Genomic DNA, 20,920 nt, shown 5'->3' with positions numbered 1-20,920 from the left:
TCTGAGTGGGGTGGCAAGGCGATGCACACGGAGCCCTTTCTTGACTCCACCCTAAGTTGAGGTGTCCTCCTCTGCGTGGCGGTGCGGAGGGAAGGTGACCGCCAGAGAGCTGGTTCCAGCACATTCCTTCGGGAGAATCTTCGGGCTTGCTGCTGGCAGGGGAGGTCCTCCCACCCCCCAACCCGCAGAGATGTTTTTAGACCCGTGTTAATCCATCCCCTTGCTTTAAGAACAAATTCTGAGCATCTGAGAGTAAGAACAAGACCTGAACATAATTATCTCACTCCCTCCCCCCATGAAAAAAAGCCATCCGTGCAGTCCTTGGCTGGTCGTCAGGCCCTTTCCAGTCGTTTTTCCAGTGGTTTTTAAAGCTATGCATTCCTATTTAGGGCCGTTTCTTAAAAGGTGAGCGTAGCTTGCTTTAAACCAACTCTTTAAACCGTGAACCCAAACATGTTCCTCTCAGAGGTGCTTTTTATAGTGGCTTTTCTCTTCGTTTTCTTTTTTTTTCTTTCTGAGCACGCTTCATGCTGTGCCAGCCCGGAGAGCCCCTGCCGGCTTTACTGAAACCCTTCTAAAAATAGCGACTTTCCCTGAAGCTGCAGCCTGAGGAGGAACGGGTCGGGTCCCAGGGGAGGCTTCTTGGGAAACCTGGAGTTGTGAAAATTGGGATTCGGAAATGTTGCTCGCGGGCTGTGTGGTGTTAGAAGTGCTGTGGCTCACGGACGTGGTGGGAGTGGGCCTTTATGGGTGGAGCCCTGTCCCTCTGGAGGGAGCTCACCAGCTCAGTGGGTTTGAGCACAGAGGGGACAGAGGGACATCCTGGCCTGCAAGTGCCCTCCACCAGCTGGGACCATCGTTACGGCTCGTGGTCCAGGCTGCAGCTCGTGGGCTGGATGGACGGGGACCCCGTGTACCCGACGCACAGCGGGGTGTGTCCAGAGGGCTCCAGCTGCCACTCCGGAGCTGGTGCATTCCCAACAGTCGGGACAAAGACTGGGGTCCACGTGGGGGGCCTTTGGGCTGGTCATGCCACCTCCCTGCTAAGAAATTGGTTTTGATTCCCGCCTGCCTGTCTCAGGTTGTGCAGAAATCGCACGAGCCTGTGTTTGGTGAATGGCGGGGGCAGGAGCAGAACCCACATGCTCTCCCAGCAACTTTGCCCCCCATCCCTTACCCCCATTCCCAGACTACAGACTCTAAATAGACCTTGACACTTCGCCTCAACTCTCACGCTGTCGCCCTCCAGGGGCAGGGTCTATGGTTAATGGGAAAGGGCAGGAATAAAACATCAGTAGCTGATGGGGCATCCACAGGTTCCTATGGGCATCTAAAAGAATTTGACCACGGCCACACCCTTGGCATGATCATTTTGCCATCTTGGGCCAGTGTTTTTGGGGTGCCTGTTGGAGCTGTTTACACATGACTTCGTTGCATTTTTGCTGCAGCCCTAGAGCGAGGGCCTGTCATTATGGCCATTTCACGGATGAGGAAGCTGAAGCACCGAGCAGTTGGCTGTGGCAGGGCCGGGCCTCCAGCCCAGGCAGGGCCTCCCAGCCTCCTCCTGACCACTGCACTCTGTAGTGCAGACGTTCCAGAAACTTGAGCTGCAGGACTCCCTGCCTTCTGTTCCTAAAAGGACAGGTGTCCACCGAGCCCAGAACGGGGGGGCAGTGGCCGCGGAGGGAAGAACCTCCTTGCCCTACCACAGTCCTGCCAGCCCCGTCTGCCCCTCTTGCTCTGAGCTTCCTGGGGGGCCGGCATGGTCTTGGCAGGGGACTGAGTCTTCCTCATTTGACCCCCGTCTTCCTCAGGGCTTTTGCTGTCCCACCGACCCTGCGACCTGTTCTGCCTCTTGGCCGCATCCACCTGTGTCTCTCTGGGCCCGAGGACAGAGCTCGGCCTGGTTCAAGGCCCCAGACCTATCGCAGGGGGTAGGCCGCCGGCAGTAGAGGGCCCTGGCCCCGGAGGCAGATGACGTGGCTTCCTAACTCCCTGACTCCACCACTGAGGTGCTCTGTGGCTGTAGGCTGCATTGCCTCTCTGTGCCTCAGTTTCCCTGTGTGTAAAACGGAAGCGGTTGTTGGGAAGACGAGAAGATCAGCAAGGAGCCAACATCTCCCACCCTAGAGGCCTCGGAGGGCTGGTAGAGGGGACCAGGATTGCCCAGCAGGATGTCCCTCTCGTTGTGGGCTGGCCACCTCTTCCCCACTGGAGCCTGGTGTCTATGACTGTGCCTGGGGCGGGGGTTGCACGTCATTGTCCCTGTGCTCAGATCCCAGGGGAGGGGGAGCTGTGTGCCATGACTGGATCCCAGAGGAGGGAGGACTCAGGCCCTGTCACCCAAAACCTGCGCTGGCCCATCTGCAGCTCGTCCGTCTGCCGCTGGGAGTTTGTCGTGGCCCGACACTGTACTGGCACTCTGCGCACAAGCTGCCCACGGAGACGAGTCACGGCCCGCCACGGGTGCTACCCCACCACCTGGGCGGGGGCCCGTGCCTGCGCATGGTGATGTGTGTCCTGTGGCGTCCCACCAGGATATCAGGCAGGCACAGTTGGCAGAAAGGACTCTGGGGGTGGCGGTGAGGCTCGGTCAGTCTCTGAGAACAAGAGGGGATCGGGGTGGATGAGGTAGAGCTTGTCCCAGCTGGAGACCCTGTGTGCAGCGGGGCGCAAGGAGTTCCAGGGACCAGGGAATTGTCGAGGGGATGGGGCGGCCGCAGGGATGAGGCGGAAGAATCGGGCAGTGGGGGGGCGCTGCTGAAGTCCCCCTGTACCTTGAAGAGCGCTGTGGAGGCCACCTGTGGGCACTGGGGCTGCAAACTGCTGTGCACCTACCTGTCCCCTCTACCCCCCTGCCCACCCGTGCATCTGTCTCACTGGGAGGGCGGCTCTGAGTTGCATTTGAGGTGGGGGGGCGGTGGGGGTGGAAGGGCCGTGCTGGAGGTGAGAGGAGCCTGGCAGAGGCAGCTGAGCCGGTGCCGGCCGGAGTGGGCGGGGCAGCAGCACCCTCGGGCCACCTGGGGGCGAGGGGGTGCCCCGCTGCCGTTCTGACCCGGTGCTCAGCCCAGAGGCGGCACACGGAAGGGACTGCAGCTACTGCGAGGGCTTGGGCGGGGCCCATCTCTGAAGCATGAGCAGGAGGCCCAGGGGACCCTGGGGTCAGGAAAGACTCAGTGTCCCTGTGTGGGTAGGATGGTGCGTGTGGCAGGTCACACCCCTCTTGTGACATCAGCCCATCAAGGCACAGGGCAGCTCTCGCCTCCTCTCTGTTCTCTGGCTTGCCCCTCACAGGCCAGAGGACCCTGGCTGTTGAGGGTGGAGGAAAGCAGGGGTCTTGGGAGAGACCCGGGTCCCCGTGGGGCCGTGCCGCAGAGCCCCGGAGGGTTGGGGGCCTCGCCGAGGCTCTCGGTACGTGAGCATTGGCTGAATGGACATCCGTTGCCTCCGTTTTAACGATTATTTTTGCCTCTCTTTCGTGTCCTCTCTTACAGCCCCCAACTTCTGGTCCTTTCACCTCCTCCTTTGGAGGGGCAGGATTCCCAGATGACCCCTTTAAAAGTAAACAGGACACTCCCGCTCTGCCTCCGAAGAAACCTGCTCCTCCGCGGCCTAAACCGCCCAGCGGTCAGTACGCTTTCTTCTCTCGCAGCGCCCGCCCCCCGTCGCAGGCCGGCGGCGGTAGGGGGCCCAGGGGCTTCTCTGTTCACCAGACCAGAGTGGAGCAGATGTCGGGGGCCCCACACTTGGCGCAAGAGGGTCTCCCTACCGCTTAGGCCTGGGTCCGTGCACGGTGTGTGCCTGGAGCACGCCTCCCACCCCACCCACCCTCACCCTGTCCTGGGGGCCCCTGGGCTCCAGGCTCAGTGTGGGCCTCCAGGGTGGTCTCCAGAAGGCCCAGGGCTCAGCCCTTGTGGTGGCGTGTGTGGTCAAGATCTGGTGGCCCCTCTGGCTTCCCCCCCCCCCCCACCCGAGCTGTTTTCCAAGTTGGCTGAGGCCTCCCCCTCGATCCAGTGCCTCCCTGCTGGTTAAGGACTCGGCATGGGGTTTGGGGTGGGGGTCCTTTTGGCCGTGCTTGATGCAAGAGGAGGCAGGTGGCTCTGGGCTCCTTTCTGCTTGGCTCCCGCCCAGTGTCGCTCCCGAAAAGCTCTAAGCAGGGGGCTTCCTATAGACCTGGCCCGTCCTGGCTGTGGCTGGTGCTGCTGATCTCTCTCTCGGTCCTGCCCCTGGGGCCCCACTCTCAGGAGAGGGCCCAGGTGTCCCCCTGAGGAGGCCGAGGACTCAGAGTTTGTGTGGGGACTCTGTCTCATACGATGGCCACAGGCTGACAGGCCAGGTTGCCGGACTCGAAAGGAGAAAGCTGTTGTTTCGAGTGGCAGAGGGATTCACTGCGATTTCCTAGCCCCTTCCTCCACCCCTGCTTACTGTTTTCTTGCTGCCCTGGCTTCAGGCAGTCTCCGCGACGCTGTCCTGAGTGGGTGGCCATAGGAGACCCACACGCTCCCTCGAAACTTGGTCCTGCCTGAGCTAGCTTCTGCCCTTCAGTCTGCCTGGGGCTCCACTCGGCGGCCCGTGGAACTCTCTAGTTACACCTGGCCATTGGTCCCAGGCCCTCCAGTCATCCCACACAAGGTCCACCCGTCAAAGTCTTCCTCTTAGCAGAGATGAATGGAGGGGAAGTTATTTTTAAGAGGCCGCCTGCCCTGTCATATCACCTGAGCGAGCTATGGCTTGCTTTCAGGAGGACGGGAGCCCCGCCTGCAGGGCGGCTCTCCGGGGACCCTGACAGTCTCCTGATGGAAAGTCATCAGGCCTCCGTGCTCCACCTGAAAGAAGGGAGCCACAGCACGCGTGCACACGCCTGCATACCCCCCGCCCACGCATGGGTTCACGCTTATGTGCCTATGTGCGTGCTCACATGCTGCTCACACGTGCAGACGCGTGTGCACACATGCACACATTCCCGTGCACCCTCGCCTGTATGTGTTCTCACACAGTGCTCCCACGCACCTGCATGTGCGTTGCACACGTCACGTTCTCACGCACACACGGGCTCGTACACGGGACAGTGCAGGAGGTGTCGGGCTCAAGGAGATGCTCCAGAACTTCACGCTCAGGGTTTCTTGGAAACTCTTATTTCCGCCTCCTCCCCTTACTTGAACCAGTGCCAGATCTGCGTTTAAACTTGCTCTTCACTGTCCCCTTCCCCCTCGTGTCACCCTCTGCAAAGCCTCCGCGCCCCGTTTGGGCTTCTGCTTGTAGCGCACCGCGGACTTAGCAGAGAAGCCATCCGCATTTGGGAGAGGTTTGGGCCTGTATTCTGGGGAGTCTCAGGCTGCTTTGCTCTTGGCTTTGGGCCACCGTACCCTTGCTCTGCCGTGGCCGGTGAGGTGCTGGTGCCCCAAATATCCTGTTCATGTCCATAGACCCTCAGGGAGCACTTGTGGGTCTGTTCCCTAGCCAGCTTACCTAGCAAGACCTCCAAGAGAGGACGGGCACTATGATGGTCGTTTCTCAGAAGAGGAAAGGGAAGTGAGAGAGGTCACGTGGCCACCCACTGTCACCCAGCAAAGTGGCAGCAGGGCCAGCCCTGGACCCAGCGAACTGCCCCCCCTGGGCCTCTCCATCCCTGTCGACAGTTGGAATGAGGTTCAGAGTGCTCTGGAGATTGGCGATGCGTGTGCAGTGTTTGATCTGTAACAGCCGCGACGTACCTGCGTTGAGGTCTAAATGTCTCTCGTCTGATTCTCTTACCTAGAAGCAGTGGCTGATCAGAAAAACTCTGTGCTGTACACACTGCTGGGTGGTAGGTACACGCCGTGTGAGCGTTGTCGTTTGAGTGCTTCCAGCGGTGGCTCAGCCGCGATTTCGTACTAACCTCTAACAACACGGAAGTTGCCGGCCGTGTAGATGCGCCCCACGCATGACATCTGAACCGAGCAGTTGACACTTTAATGATTGCATCTGGGGCAGGGGGCGGGGGGATGTGCACCCTGACACCACCCTTCCACGTCCACACTGCACAGAGCGAGACCGCGTAAGCCCCGGAGCAGTCGGGGGGTTAGCTGGTTATTAGCAGGACAGGTCAGTGGACGAGTCTGGAGCCAGTCCTGCTCAAAGCGTTTGTTATGAGGACAGAGGGCACGACTCGTGTTTTCTTGGCTGCTTACAACAGGCAGCAGCCAGGGAGATGTCCAAATTTTGTTGTTTTTCTGTTTTTGTTTTTGTTTTTTAAGAAAACGAAGCCCAACCTTTTGAAAGTGAGGGAACAGAATGTGCTTCTCTGCTCTTCTCACTGACCGGGCCTTTTGCCGTGTGGAAAGGCCACCCGGCCGGCATCTGAGGTGGCCACTGCCACCTGGGAACACCACATGGTCACACTCAAGGGCCTTCCCAGCTTGCGGAAGGCCCCACTGTGGTCCCACCTTGCGGGCAAGGTGAAGTGGGTACCCGGCTGCTGGGGGCCCTGTGGTCCTAGTGAGGGAGCCCTGCTCCATGGAGATCGCAAGTGGACGGTCCAGACTGCCTGGCGAGAACGGTTTTTGCCACAAACCAAAACTCACAGCTTCGTGCCTGCACTCACAGAAACCAACCTGAAGGCACAGCTCGTCCGTAGTAGGGTCTAGAGCTCTGCCAGGTCTCTGCACCTGAAGGTGGCTCTGATATGTGAGGCCGCTAGAATCCAGGATGGTAGGTCAGGCTCAGTCCGTGTTTCTGGACATTGGCGCAAGGGCCAAGGGTCACGTTCTGGCTCTGCCATCTCCTCGAGGGGCTCTGGGCGAGCAGGGGCCGTGTGGAGAAAGTGCCCTGCACGGTGATGACCCTCGCTGTGATGTGTGTGATGTGTGTCCCCATCCCCTCCCCAGGGTCCCGGGACCAGGACACAGGTCCTCTTCCACAGGCTCCTTTCCCAGAGGCGGACAGAAGCTGGGCCCGAGGCAGCCATGTGCACGCCGGGAGTTACCAAGGGACCCTTTCCCCCACGAGATTGCAGTTTGGCAGAAACCTTTGCAGTTGAAAGAGTCAGAGCATGGGTAGCTGAACTTCAAAGAGGGCTCCAGGGTCCTCTCTGGCGAAGCTCAGCTCTTGTCGCTTGTGCGGGACGGGGTGCACGTTTGGGTCTGAGTCACGCATGGTCTTTTGGGTACCGTCTCTCGCATGCCGTATCTTGCAGCATTCACCTTCTGTGGGAGTTGGTTTTGTTTGTTCTTAAAAGCTCCACTGAGGTTTGACGTGCAGTAAACTCACGTATTTAAGTGTCAGCCTGTTGTGATCACGGTGGGGGATCGGCCACCTGGGAGCCTCACCGAGGTTCCCTGTGAGAGTTCTGGTGTCATGTACATGTGACTGGAGCAGCCCACGGCTGGCCATCGGCTTTCGCTGCTAAAGATGCAGTTCTGTCTTGACCCGAGCCAGAAAGCGTGCCCTCCGGGCCACTGAGAATCACCCTCTGGGACACCTGGAGCTCCAGGGTCCACACTGAGTTCTCTGTGCTCAGAGCTCTTTTCTAGAAAGGTCTGTCAAGGTATTCAGTAAGCAGCAGGTGCCTGTTCTTGGTAGAGAGAATTGGTTTCTTCCAGGCAGATGCAAAACAGACCCCGCTCGCAGCCTCTGAAACCTGTCAGTTAAAGCTGGTGCTCGCACACCTCCCCCAGGTAAACAATGGTGTATTTTCTGCAACGGATCAGAGACCGAGATCAGTCAGAACTCACCGCTGAAGAGTTTCTAGGTAAAAGTTGTTGATTTGCAAAGGGAGAAACAGATTTTTTTTCAAGGGCAGGAAATGGCTGTGTGGGTGTCAGTGATTGGGCCTCCGCACCCCAGCGACAGATAGCGGGATCCTGCCCTCGGCCCCACCCTCCCCACTTCCTGCAAGTGCAGCCCTGCGCCCTGCCCGGCCCCTGCGGCGCCCCCGAGTCACCTTTAACCTCTCCGCAATTTAATTAGCCTTTTATTACTGCTAATGACCTTTTCACCTCCACAATAAAGCCATGCACAGGCCCAGGTTGCCTTTTTTGGTCCCCTCCCACCTGCCCTCAATTCGCCAACCAACACAGGGAAAATGAAATCGCATTTAATCTGAGTCCTGTTTGAGTCAAATGATTAAAAAACAAAACAAAACAAAAAAGCAGTCCTGTCCCCCCTGGCACGGGAGTCCCCTCCCACAGCTGTGTGTGGACGCCACGCAGGGTGACTGCGGCTTCTTGCTTTGGCCGGTTCTGGCTGCCGCCCACCCATAGGCCAGACCGCTCACTGGGCGGTCACCCTGCCCGTCCCGGGTGAGCTGCCCGCGGGACTCGGTCGTGGAGGAAGCCCCGAGTTCCTCCACGGCACCAGCCCGTGTGCACACGCTCGGCTCTCCACCTGCTCTGACAGGCCAGGCTGAGGCTGAAACCGGGGTGGCCGTCCTTCGCCCGTGTGGGTCCCGGACCTCTTGTTTGTCGCTCAAGATCCACTTTTAAAATGGCTTCTCCAGTTGAGCCGTGCGGTTAGCACCTCAACCTTGAACCTAACTACTTTAATTCCGTTCCCACGATGATTTCAAAGAGATAATTCGGTGGGTACAAGCGAAGTTCTAGAATGGGACAAGAGCGGTTCGCCGCCATCTCAAGAAGCCTGGAAAATTCTGGCACTTGCCGGCCAGCCTGGGTCGGGGTGCTGCAGCGGAGCCGCGGGCGCCCAGCCTGGTGGAGCCCTCCTTTCCCGCTCGCCGTCCCCGCCAGCTGGGGGGGGGGGGGGGGGGGGGGAGGGGACGAGCATCTGTGTCAGGGCTGGGGGTGACGCCCTGGCAGCACGCGCTCGCCAGCAGACCCTGCTCCCCGCAGACAGAGAAACGCCCTTTTCCTCTCAGCCTCTTCCTTGAGAAATGCCTGGAGATGGACTGTTCTCTGGGGTGCATTTCTGCTCTGCAAAGTCGGCTGAGTTTGAAAATAGAAGCATTTGCCTATCTTAGCACACGCCCACCCTCCTGCACCCCGGAGGGAAGATTGAGTGGGAGTTGAGTGACACAGTTGTCATCTGTAGCTCAGTGGCGTGGGGTCCCGGAGCAGAGGAATCCGAGTTCCTGGGGGGCTGTGGGGCCTCAGGGTGGGGTGTGGGCTTAGGGAGCCTGGACCCCCTGCCCATCCTGCCACCAACCGTGGGTGTGAATGGATAGGAGCCACTGCCCCGCCCCTGGTCCCCCGCCCCCTTCCCAGCCATCTTGAGGGCTTCATGTGCCTGCTGCCAGGCTTCCCCCAACCCCTTGGTTCCACTTAGAGCGAGGTGAAGGAGCCTAGGAAGGTGTGCCTGGTGTGGCCCCTACTTCTCCACGGTCCCACATCCCCTCATTTCTCGATTCAAAGCACCGAGTCATTCCTTTGCCTTTGCCGTTGTCAGCTGAAAAACAGCATGTGCGTGTGGGGTAGGGGGGAGTCCGGCCATACAGAGAGCAAGAGTGGGGGGGTCCCCTGTTCTGCTAAGACTGGACTCACTCCTTCCAAGCTGCCCCCACAGTAGGAGGGAGCTCCTGGGGGCTGTGCACCTCCGGTGCACGCACGCTTTCTAACCGTCTTTCAGACCCGCCTATGACACTTGTGATTTTGTTAAATGTGGGCACGACGCCTTTCTGCCCGTGCCGAGGTAGCGATTTGGCAGCTTTGGAGCTTCTCTGTAGGGACGAACAGAGGCTGGGCCACCTCGGCCCTGTGGCACAGACCCAGGGCTCCCCCCCGTCTGGCTGCCGCGTAGCCAGGAGCGTCTCCCCATCCCCTGCCAGGGCGCCCTGAGCCCCTGGGAGAGGTTGGTGCAGGTCGGCGCACGGGGCTGTTCCAGCAGAGTGTGTCGAAGGCAAAATTCAAAGAACAAATGTGATTTTTGCAAAAGCAGAACTGTGAGACCTGCAGTCTGTATTGTTTTTGTTGTAAAGACTGATCTGTAATTTGACAGATTGGTAAGTTGACTTGTAAGTCGCGAACTCCTCTCCCTGTTTTGGCACAGAACTAAAGTAGCCCCTGTCGGGAGCCTTTTGTTGAAACTTCTTGAAAATCCTCTCTCTCAGTGATACGTGTGTCTTGAGGATCCAAAGAGTGTGGCCACTTTCCTTCCCCCTTTTCTCCTCTCTCTTCTGATGGCGGGTTGACCCCACATCCACGGGGTCGTCACCCAGCTCAATTCCATGACCTTTGACCACCCCAGACACCGTAGAGGCTGAAAAACATTATCAGTTGTGGAGATGCCTGGTGGATAATAGTAAATATTTGTTCAGCTTTTCTCAACAATTCAGTACCAAACCTCATCCTGTTCCCCTCAATGCATTAGGCAGATTTTTCTTAAAATTCAGTAAATATTTTTAGTGGAAAATCTCAACGCTGTGATGGTGGGGACCTCAGATTTTATCTGCCGGGGCTGTGCTACTTGGCACGGCTTTGATCTGCCGGGTTTGCCTTCTCTCACATGTGCATCAGTGAGAGCGAGCACGGCTGGCAACTGCAGGGCTCCTCGCTTGCAAGCCGTTAGTTGGTCCCGAGCGCCGCGGTTGGAGAAATGGGTTTCTTCCCTCCCTCGCCTCCCCCATGTCCCTCCAGATAGGTGGGGGCCGGAGGAAAACTCTGAAGTGTGTTGGTTGAAAAGCAGTCTCTTTCAGTCAAAGGTTCCCGAGGGATTATGAATTTGAAGCCTTGTGCTCTGCACGGGCTGCTTTTTTTCTCTCTTTCTCCCCACAGCCCCCGGTGAAGCTGTTTTGCTGAGGGTGGGGGTGGGGGGGGGTGCGGGAAGGGAGAAGCCAAGAGTGCCCCCTCCCCAGCCACGGTCCTCCCTTGTGGTGTGACAGTCAGAAGCGTGGCAATCGGGTGGGTACCCGTGCCGTGGAGGGTGAGGGGCAGTCACCCGAGGGTCCCCTGTTGTATAGGGTGAGGGGCAGCCGTGTGGACGTGTCCCGTGTTGGCATAAATGGCAGTTGTGTGAACGTCCTGTGTTGTGTAGGGTAATAGCTAAGGTGGGGCAGCTGTCCTGACCACAAACCTTTGTTTTTTTCTTTCTTTTCTTTTCTTTCTTTCTTTCTTTCTTTCTTTTTTTTTTTTTTTTTTTTTTTTTGTTGTTGTTGTGTTTTCTTGTTTTTGTATTTATCTCTCAGCTCCAGAAACGTAGTTGCATTTTCCAGCTGCGGCCTTGAATCTTACAAATAGAGCCCAGCAAATGTCCAGTTGGGATGAAAAATGCACTCACACTTCGGTGCATTTTTGATATTTTTACCCTTCAGGTTCATCGAGACCCTCAATCACCCAAAACCTCTTCCTCTCCTCCTAAGTAAAGACTTTCAAATAAGGGAATCTACCTCGCATCAAGGGTTTCGAGTGTTCCCGGTTTTCTGTGTTTGTAAGCCCGTCATTTTTCCCATTGGCGGGCCAGGCTCTTGTGGACCCTTCCCGGGCAGCGGTTTCCTGAAAAGCGCGTTGGGAAAGGTGTGACAAGGGGGCAGTCCTGATGTCAGAGACTCAGGGGCGCCTGCCCGGGGCCCGGCTGCTTCCCTGATCCCGGGTGCCCAGGGTTCGGGGGCAAGGGGGGGGCACACACGGCCTTGAAAAGTTAAATAGGAGAATTAAAGAAATTTCTACCAGGGTGGAGCCGGCCACTGGTTTTTTTTTTTTTTTTTTTTTTTTTTTTTTTTTAACAGCACACACTGTGGTAAACCATCGGGCTCGTATTGTTTTTGCCGAAGGCAGTCCTGTGTGCGGTTTCGGTGCACCGCTTGGGTAGCTGTTGAAACTGTTGCGGTTTGAAATAAGCCCTACTTTGCCTTTTCTTCAATCTTGCACTCCTGTGTTAATGAGGACTCCTCTGAGGATTGGAGAGTCACCGTGGGCGACATGCCTGCAGCTCCCAGCCCCCGGGGGGTCGTCGCTTGGTGCCTCCTCGCTCACCACCTTCCCTCCGCCAAGGGGTCAGGCGGCGCCCCACGCAGCCCTCTAGGAGTGGTGACCCCACGCCTCCCAAATGGCATGTGTCGGGAGTCACCCTGGTTAGTTTCTTTTCCAGCCCTTTCTAAAAAATGATTGCCGTTGCCTCCTCTGCACCGTGTTCTAGTCAGCATCTTTCCTTCCTTGTGGCACCTGGAGTCGTGGAAAAGGCAGAAAACGGGCAGTGACTTGGCTCAGGGGCACGGGGGCAGCTTAGAATGACTTTGTCACGTTCGAGATAAACTACACCTCAGAAAATCGGAAAAACGATTAAGGCGTTAGCAGAAGTGGTTATGTAAAAGCAGGAACTACACCCAGAATGTTTGAAAAGTGCAGCTGCTAAAAATAAATGGGGGTGCAGAGTAGGAAGTTTGGACCGAGGGCAGTCACGGTGTGCGTTTCTTTGCAGAAAGCCTCTGGTCGCCAGCACGGTGTCAGGCCAAGCCAGAGTCGCCACCGATTTTGCACGTGTCGGGTCCAATAATTCAGCCTCTGCACCCAAGCACAAAAACAGACAACCGAGAAAAAAACCGTTTTGTTTCTTTTTTTTTTTTTCCCCTCTGAAATCAAGAGCAGTTGATGTGCCCTGGTTTCATATTAACGCAGTCATGATTTCTAAATAACAACGGTTTCAGCAACGGAGCAAGACCAGGCCCCGGCAGTTTTGATGTGAATGACACTTTTCATCTCCCCGATCACCTCTTTGCTTGTCAGAAACCTCAGCTTGAAATCCTAGTGGGCTGGATTCTGAACCACCACCCCCAAAAGCAATTTAAAAACCACAACAAACCCGAACCAGGGTGGGGAGATGTTCCCAATTTAAAAGAAGGAAAGAGCACAGAGTAGGCGCTGCCTTTGAACATTCGGACCGTTGTGCTCCTCGCGCCTGGGGCCGGGCTGGGGTCGGCTGACCCCTTTATCCCCACTCCGCTATCTGCCCTTGGGACCAGACCCTGCAAGAAATGCTCCAGGAAGTCAAGCAGCTGGCCACTTGGCTGTGCCGTGCCCTGGCATTTCCAGCCACTCTGGAAATGTCCCCAGCAACTCTGTACTTTTTCCTGTATTAGAATCTTCTTCGTTGGTCCATTGTCATTTTAGTTTTTGACTTGAAAAAAATCAGCCCAAGAGGGCACCAGTGAATATTGGTCTCTCTTGCAGAGGAGGGAAGCCAGAACTCTTTTCTAGCTCACCAGCGGGGCTCCCCGAAAGGGCCTCAGGTCCCTCAGGACAGTCCTGTGGCTCTTGTATGGCAGCCCCGGGCCCACGAGGACCCCCACCAGGGCCAGGGAGCAGTATTTACTTGTACCAGCAGTTGCCGAGCCCCACCTGGGAGGAACTGACCCTCGTGTGCTGGGGGCTACACCAGGAAGGATCGGTGCCCTGGGAGGGGGACAAGGCAGTTGGAGACCCTGCAGGGGAGGAGTGAGCCCTGAGGGAGGGGCCTGCCGGGGAAGGGCGAGGCGAGAGAGACTGGCTGGGCAGGACGGGGGAAGGGCGAGGCAAGAGAGACTGGCTGGGCAGGACGGACGGTACAGGTGGTTAGGACAGTAGAAGTGGCAATGGGAAAGTCTGGGAGTGGCCATGCCACGAGGACCATGCACACTGGGTTAGCATCCCGTCCTCATGCAACCTGAGCCTGTGTCCCCAACCCTCAGGATGCTGTCCCCCAGGGCACCCCTGCCTGTGGCCTTAGGGGTCCTTGCATATACTGGGTCAGTGTGTAGATGAGGGCCAGTCTTCCTGGTGTCCAGGAGCCCCCGGAGCGGGCTTCACTCAGGAGCACGTGTGTCCCTCCATGCTCAGGCCTCGGCTGCTGCTGCTGCACGGGCTTTGGAAGGCGAGGTGGAGTCTGCCTCCTGGTACACTCCACAGGGGGATCTTCTGGGGCTGTGCGTCTTCTCTCGGGGGAGGCCCCTGGCTTGTGCTCCACGCTGGGAAAGGAGGGCTTGAGGAGGGGGGATGGGCGGGTGCCTGTGAAGCGGTCCAAGGCGAAGGTGCCCTTGCCCAGAGGCTGCAGGTGCCACCGTGCTGCACACAGGGCTTCTGAGTGGCTGCATCAGAGCAGAGAGCTGCAGCTAAGGGTCCTCGGTTTTCTTGTGGGGGCCCCGGGGGGCTCCAGTCTCCCAGAAGGGCCTGATCGCATGGCAGGAAGAAGTGAGTGCTTACCGCCTGCTTGCTGTCCGAGCTCCGTGCCCGCTCCACATCAGGGGCGGGTGTGCGTTTCCCGTGAAAGGCCAGAGAGTCAGTGTTCATCCCCCGCAGGCCTCACGTTATCCTAGCAGCCACAGAGGACACAGGATCGAGTCGGCACAGCGTGTTGGCACTGGCATACCTGAAAAGCTTGGTTTACAGAAGCAGGCAGCCCTGTCGTGGGTGGATCCCTCCTCTTGGTCACTGCTCTGGCAGCCACGCGGGGTGGGCCCCTCACGACCCCCACGTGAGTGTGTTCGGGCTGCCGTAGCAGGACCACAGGCTGGGCGGCCTAACGGAAATGTACCACCGTCCCACGGCCCTGGGGGCTGGGGGTCCAAGGTCAAGGTGCCGAAAGGCTTGGCTGGTTCCTTCTGAGGCCTCTCTCCTTGGCTGGTAGCTGGTGATCCTCTCCTCATGTCTTCACGTCACATCATCATCTCTCTGTGGACGTGTGTGTCCTAATCCCCTTTTCTTATAAAGTCACCCGTATGGGACAAGGGCCCCCCCCACAGGACCTCGCTTTAGTGTAATCACCTCTTCCAAGACCCCGTCTCCAAATACAGTCACGTTCTTAGGTGCTGGGGGTGGGCACAATATAACGAACTTGTGGGGGATGCAGTTCGGCCCATAACAACCCCTTTTCATGGAGTAGGAGACTAAGGCTGAGGACAGGGTCGAGGGGTGGCTGCTGTGCTACCCCCCCTCTCCCAGGGGTAGGTCTGGCCTGCCCCGGGGCTGGGCTGGAAGAGTTGAGCACAGGGCACAGGAGTTCCCCCGAGAGGACAGTAGCAACTGAGTTGGGGGTGCATCCTGGGCAGAGGGACCAGCCAGAAAAAAACCCCGCGTTGGGGGGGTTCCCAGGAAAGGAGGTGCCACTCGAGCCCTGGAGGGGTGGCAGGCAATGCGGTTGGGGAGACTTTGGCATGGGTTGCAGGGCCTTCGGGAGTCACCACGCGATGGGAGAAGCATAGGCCTGGGGTGGGGCTGGGGGTGCAGCAGGACCTGTACAGTAGAAGGCTCCGTTCAGCGAGGGTGTAAAGCATCAGGCCCTACGATAGCATCAGGACACAGCAGCGGACAGCGGGGCCCTAGCCCCAGGGAGCTTATGTTCTGTTGAGAGAGAGCAAAAATACACACGTGACGTAATGACAGAAGGTAACAGGGGCCGCAGAACGGTAGACGGGGAGGCCTCCCGGCCAGAAGTGGGGAGGGGCAGCCTCTGGCTCTGCGAGAGGAAGGGTTTCCCAGGCCTGGGGACAGCAGGCACAAAGGACTCAGCTGGGCGGGGCTGGTACGTATTCCTAGAGCAGCAGCGAGCCTTTGGGAGATCTCAGCAGCGTGGGGATCGGCTGGATGTTAAAAAGCCGTTTTGCTGGATGAGGGTGGCCTATGGGGCAGGAAGCTGGGAGGGGGAGCGACCAGTGAGGTGAGCGGTTCCCAGGGACCCAGGAGAGAGGAGAGCTGCTTGCTCGGGGCAGTAGCTGCAAAGAGAAATAGGGCATCTCCGGGTGGTGTGGACATGCCCACCCTTCCTCCTGCTTGGGGTGCCCCTGGAGTATGTCTGCCCCTCACTGTTCTCAGGTGGACAGCCTGGAGTTTGCAAGCTGCTGGGCCGGCCTCACCTGACAGCTGTCTCCTCTCCCCCTAGTCTGGGGACCAGGGAGGCCTTGACTCACCCGTTGGTTCATCCCTCAGAGCAGGGAGTAGGCCGGCCGTGCACGGCGGCCGTGTTGGGGGGGGGGGGCGGTTCTTCGAGGCCAGCGGGACAAGCCAGGGAGCTGTGGCGAGCACCCAGAACACCCTGCTCCCTGCAGCCCTGTGGCACGGAGGTCCAGGAGGAGGAGGAGGAGGAGGAGGTGGGAGAGCTGATGTCAGGGGGGATGGCACCCGCAGCAGCACTTGGTGCCGGAGGGACAGCTTGAAGATCTGGGCTCTGTCGTGGACGGGTGAGGAGCCCCCAGTGGTAGAGTCGCAGCCAGTATAGAATGTGGGGGGGGGCACCCCCAGGCCTTCTCTCTGACAAGTCACTTGCTATGGGAGAGGGAGGTCCTATTTCCTGCTGCACGGACTCTGCACTACCCTTCTGGGGAGTGACCCATCCGGTCCCGTAACCCATGCCAGCGTGGCACACCCGGGGCTTTGGCAAAGGCTCTCTGGGGGGGGCTCCTTCTTCTAGCTCATAGGGCCCGCCCACCATCGGGCCCTGCGTCTGCCTATGAATTGATTTGAGGCCACTGGGAGAGGTGGGCTGATGCGCCAGCCTGTCCCCTCCCCGCTTCTTGGTCCACCTGAGTCCTACTGGTACTGCCTGGGGCAGGCGGTGTGACCGAGAAGGGCAGAACCCACTGCGGTGCAGGATGCCAGGGTGGCCTCGGGGGTGGGGGGGCCAGACCCCACTGCTCCTAGGGGCACCACGCCTCAGCCATCTCATCTGACCCCTGCCTCTCTATTCCCGCTTCACACGTAGGAAACCGGCCAGCTGGGGCTGAGGTACTTGTCCTTGGTGAGGTCTTGACACTAAAAGAAGCAGAGGCAGGCCGTGGCCCCAGAGCTCTTAGGGACACCTCAGGGCCTTCAGAAATGTAGCCCGAGCAGCAGCATGGAGAGGATGGTTTTGAGAGCTGGGCCTGAAGATGGACGGGTGGGCGGTCTCTCTAGCTGGCAGGTGATGTGGCAGAGGCTGGCTGGGTGAGGAAGGCAGGTGTCCCAGGCTCAGGTGCTGCATGGGGGCACCTGAGATGCCACTCGGGGCTGCAGGCATCTTCTGGATGTGCAGCTAGATGTCCCAGGTCATATGTGCAATGTGGCCCTTGGCTTTTAGGTTCTTCGTGCACATTAGTTTTGAAATTGCAAGAGTAAACGTAAACAGCTGGATTGACAAATTGGAATTATGTTAAGTGCCCTCTAGTCTCTAGCCTGGGGCTTGGACGCAGACCTGCTTGGACTGAATTAAACACCTCACTCTGGGTGCCCCGACCGCCCTGGCCTGCCATCGGGCAAAGGAGTGGCGTCAGGCAGGGACCCGGCCTACAAAATGGGCAGATCCTGGAGGCTCATCAAGTGTTGCTAGGCAGGCCTGGGGAGGCCCCTGGTTCCTAGTGGAATATTCTAGCACGCTGGCAGGACTTGTTAGGAGAAGCTGCCTGCCCTCAAGCCACAGCCCCTAGCGTGATCTCAGGGCCTCAGTTGTCTGTAACTCTAAGCATGTGTATCCCACACTCATCCCGTAGCGATCTGCCTTGCCAAGACCCAGGCATCCTAGAGCCACCCTCTCAGCAAGAACCCAGAAAGGCCCAAATCCTGCCCGTTGGAGCCACCAGCACCAAAGGGCAGAAGTGGGAGCTGAAAACAAATCTAAATCTCAGGATAGCAGAGGGGGTTTGTCTGGTGAGCCTCACAACTAATGCTAACTCTGTACCATGTTGTGAAACCAATTCCCCCTTTTAATTACAAATACCCCCCCTTTTTTTTGTTAGAAGTTTTACAGTGTATTTTTCTGCTCAGCCATGACTTTCCGTGTGATAAGTAAATGTGTTGCCACACTAAAATGAGTCACTTTGAAACATGCCTGCGAGTTCGCTTGTTAAAGACAGTAAATTTTAGCTGTGTGGGGCGGGGAAGGGAGGGGGTTGTCTGAAGTGGTTTTCTTGTATTTGCCCGCAAACCCGTTAAGCCTCTGGGATAAGGTGAGCATAAAGCGAGATCCACCCAGGATTCCCCGGGATCTGTCCCACCACTGAGCAGCATTCCAGCCCTTTCCAAAGAGGGAGAGGGTGTCTCCGTGAGCGCGTGCCGGCCTCCTCGGTCAGGACTCTGTTCCGTCCGTGGTCAGTAACTTGTATTTCTTTTTTTTTTCTCCCCCCCCCCCTTTTTTTTTTTCTTTTTTCTCCTAAACTTTCCAGGTAAAAGTACACCTGTAAGCCAGCTTGGTTCTGCAGACTTTCCCGAGCCCCCCGATCCATTCCAGCCACTCGGGGCTGACAGCAGTGACCCGTTCCAAAATAAAAAGGGGTTTGGGGACCCGTTTAGTGGAAAAGATCCATTTGCTCCCTCCTCTTCAGCTAAACCTTCTAAAGCCTCTTCCTTGGGCTTTGCAGACTTCACCTCTGTAAGTTGAGCTTCCTCTGCGCCACCCCCCACCCCCACCCCTCCGCTTGCAGCTTCTTTGGGTTGTTTTTTTGTCTCTTTCCAAAGGCAGACTTGGCTTATGTCCCCCGGTACCTCAGTGCTCTCACTTGTGTTATTTATTCTGTACTACTGCTTTCTGTAAGAAAAACAGTTTCTCAATAAAACAAAAAAAAGAGCTACGGTTTGGATACTCTGTGATCAGGGCATGCTTTCTTCCAGCGGGGTGGCCCCCCGGGCCTGTTTCTGTCCTTCCTGGTTAGACTCTGTGTTATTTCTGTTGCCCAGAGGCTGTTGTGTTCAGGGACTCTTGGCAGCTGAGGTGTCGCACGCTTCCGAAGTCTGAAAACAAGACGGCAGAAGTTTCGTTAGGGTGTCGCTGCCCCCAGAAGGGTCTCCGTTGCCAGAGTTGTGATGGGCCCGCCCCAGTGCATTTGGAGCGGCTAGTGAGGACGGATGGACCCAGGCAGGACCCGCAAAGGAAGAGCCATTTGATTTTTCACCGCTTATTTCAGTTACCAGCTACAATGCACAGAGAAGTCCAGCCCAGAACAACTGCCCTGACGCCCTTTCCCTTTGCCAAAACTAAACCAAAACCAAAACCCTCCCGGAGCCAGTTAGCAAAGCTAAGTGCCTTTTCAGAAGCTAATCCTGGGATTTCTGAAAGCCTGGCTTTGTTTCTCGGAGCTGAGCGCAAGAAAAGATTCCAGGTTGTAAAACGCTGTCCCTCCAGGCTGTTTTCAGTACCTTCCTGGGTACCGAGAATCTTGTTCTCCGAGAGCTTCAGATGTTGTCTTCCCAGAACTGGTTTCACGGTCTGTCTGTCGCGCACTGTTTGTTTTTGAAAAGGTTTTCTTCATTCGAATTTGCAAAGTACTTTTGTTTCCTGGCTAGGGGTGGAGACGCATGACCTAATAGACACTCCTGCTCCCAGACTCTCTGTCCTAACACAGGCTCTGCCCTGTCGGTGCCCAGTGAGTGCCTGATTCGCTTCAGACCCACCTCGTGCACAGCTAGCCGTCCTGTGGCGTTACCGAAATCGCCCGAGATGCCGACGCGTTCTCGGCTCTTGGCGACCTATAAATATTTTACGACTGCCCTTAGCTGAATTTTGTTGACAGCCAGCGCACACTGTGGATGTATACAAATGGCAACATTATTAATAAAAGCCCAAAACAAAACCCGCTTTATCTACGGTTTCTTGAATAGTACCACATTTGTATTTTGGTGGGGGAAAAAAAATGTTAAACGCTGATGAGAAAAATAGAGCTGTTCACGTATGATTCGGGTACTCTGTTTTGGGTAGGGAAGAGGGGTAAGTAGATGTGATTGGCAATTGGGAGAAACGACTGTTCTCTTTCTGAAATGCATGGTTCTGTTTCTGTGACCCCCACCCCCCACCTGATGGCTGGTTTGGGGAAAATATTTAAAAAAAAAAAAAAAAAAATCTGAGGTTTCAAGCTGTCATTTGGCCCAACATTTTTGGTCATTCCAGAAACATCCCTGGTATTTGATCATTCTCGTTTCCAGGTGGGGGATCAGGTTCCACCCAGTTTGCAGCCCTGCTGTTCTTTGTTTGAAATCGCCTTTCCCCGCTTCGGATGCCCCAGTTTTTCCAGAGGAAATGACCCGACAGTGGGATTTGGCCACTCTGCTGGGATGGAGTGTGAGGAGAGGCAGGCAGGACACCTGACTGGTTTGGTTTGTCCCCTTCAGTCCTACTGTAGTCCCAAGATGGTCAACCTGTCCCACCTTGGGGCACTCAGGATGTCTTTGCGTTTTCATGACATCCAGGGATGCAGCCCGTTGGCCACTGGTTTCTGGTTCCCTGGACCTTGAAGATCTGGGCCAACTCAAAACAGGGCCAGAGTCAGTTCCTCCGGTTTGTGTATTTCAGCTTCCCCAAGTGAACGCTGACAGGTCTCTTCCTGCCCAGTTACTGGCACCGTGACTCTTTCAGCTCGGATGTTCTAAGAGTGGCACCGAGACGCCCTGTTCCCCGCGCAGAAGCCTCTGGGTCCGCACTGGAGCTCAGTTACGCCGATGTCACTGCGCGTGCCGTCCCCCGTTGGCGCCCTGGCTCTGCCACTCTGGAAGCCTCTAATTTATGAGCCCCGAGTTTCCATCAATGGGTTACTTGTCCTTGGAGCTGTTCACGGGAAACGTCTCCAAGATTTCTTTCAAAACAAGACTTTCTGTCTCAGGCAAATGTGTTTATTAGGAAGTAGCATTTATAGGTTAGCAAAATGGCTCTTTTTTCCAGAAGTGCAGAGCAGCTATCAGATGGGTGCGCCGTGCACCCTCAACCGAGTTGGATGCGATTCTCACGGTGGCAGCAATGAGCCAGCGGGAGGTGGCTGCAGGCTTCCCGCGCATGGCACGGTACAGGCTCTGTCACACGCCTCGGGCCCCGGGGAGGAACGGTCCCGGGTGCCTTGTGTGCGGAGCCGTCTGGACCCCGGATTTCTGCCGAGAGGCTGCTGAAGTAAAACTGCCTCGAGTGCTGAAGTGTCCGCCTCGAGATGTCGAGGGAGGGCAGCAACCTGTGCCCCACTGTCTGCGCTCCAGGACGGCGCAGGGGTGAAGCGGGAGTCAGCTGCCGTTGATGGAGTGGCAGCCGCATCCACAGGTGCTCCAGGTTCTGGCCTTCACGACGCGGGCAGGTC

General features: G+C 57.1%; 1 protein-coding gene across 17 annotated transcripts in view; it reads left to right on the top strand.

Annotated features, from left to right (window-relative positions):
• EPS15L1 (epidermal growth factor receptor pathway substrate 15 like 1) overlaps window positions 1–20,920 on the top strand; it is a 98,450-nt gene that overhangs the window by 74,666 nt on the left and 2,864 nt on the right. For 5 of the 17 annotated variants that reach the window (XM_045492402.1, XM_045492398.1, XM_045492399.1 and 2 more), the window contains 3 exons: window positions 3,495–3,627; window positions 5,759–5,806; window positions 18,032–18,237. The exons of 2 other annotated variants lie outside the window; for them this stretch is intronic. In XM_045492402.1, the coding sequence (XP_045348358.1) occupies window positions 3,495–3,627; window positions 5,759–5,806; window positions 18,032–18,237 (387 nt within the window). Of the gene's footprint in view, window positions 1–3,494; window positions 3,630–5,758; window positions 5,807–18,031; window positions 18,433–18,542; window positions 19,436–20,920 lie in introns of those variants that run through there. 10 more of the 17 variants (XM_045492405.1, XM_045492400.1, XM_045492404.1 and 7 more) reach the window with 8 other exon arrangements.

The sequence above is a fragment of the Leopardus geoffroyi genome, chromosome A2 (genome assembly GCF_018350155.1).
Source record: "Leopardus geoffroyi isolate Oge1 chromosome A2, O.geoffroyi_Oge1_pat1.0, whole genome shotgun sequence".
In the NCBI taxonomy this organism is placed as follows: domain Eukaryota; kingdom Metazoa; phylum Chordata; class Mammalia; order Carnivora; family Felidae; genus Leopardus; species Leopardus geoffroyi.
Note: the sequence above shows the minus strand (reverse complement) of the source record. Positions and strands in the feature narration are given on the sequence as shown.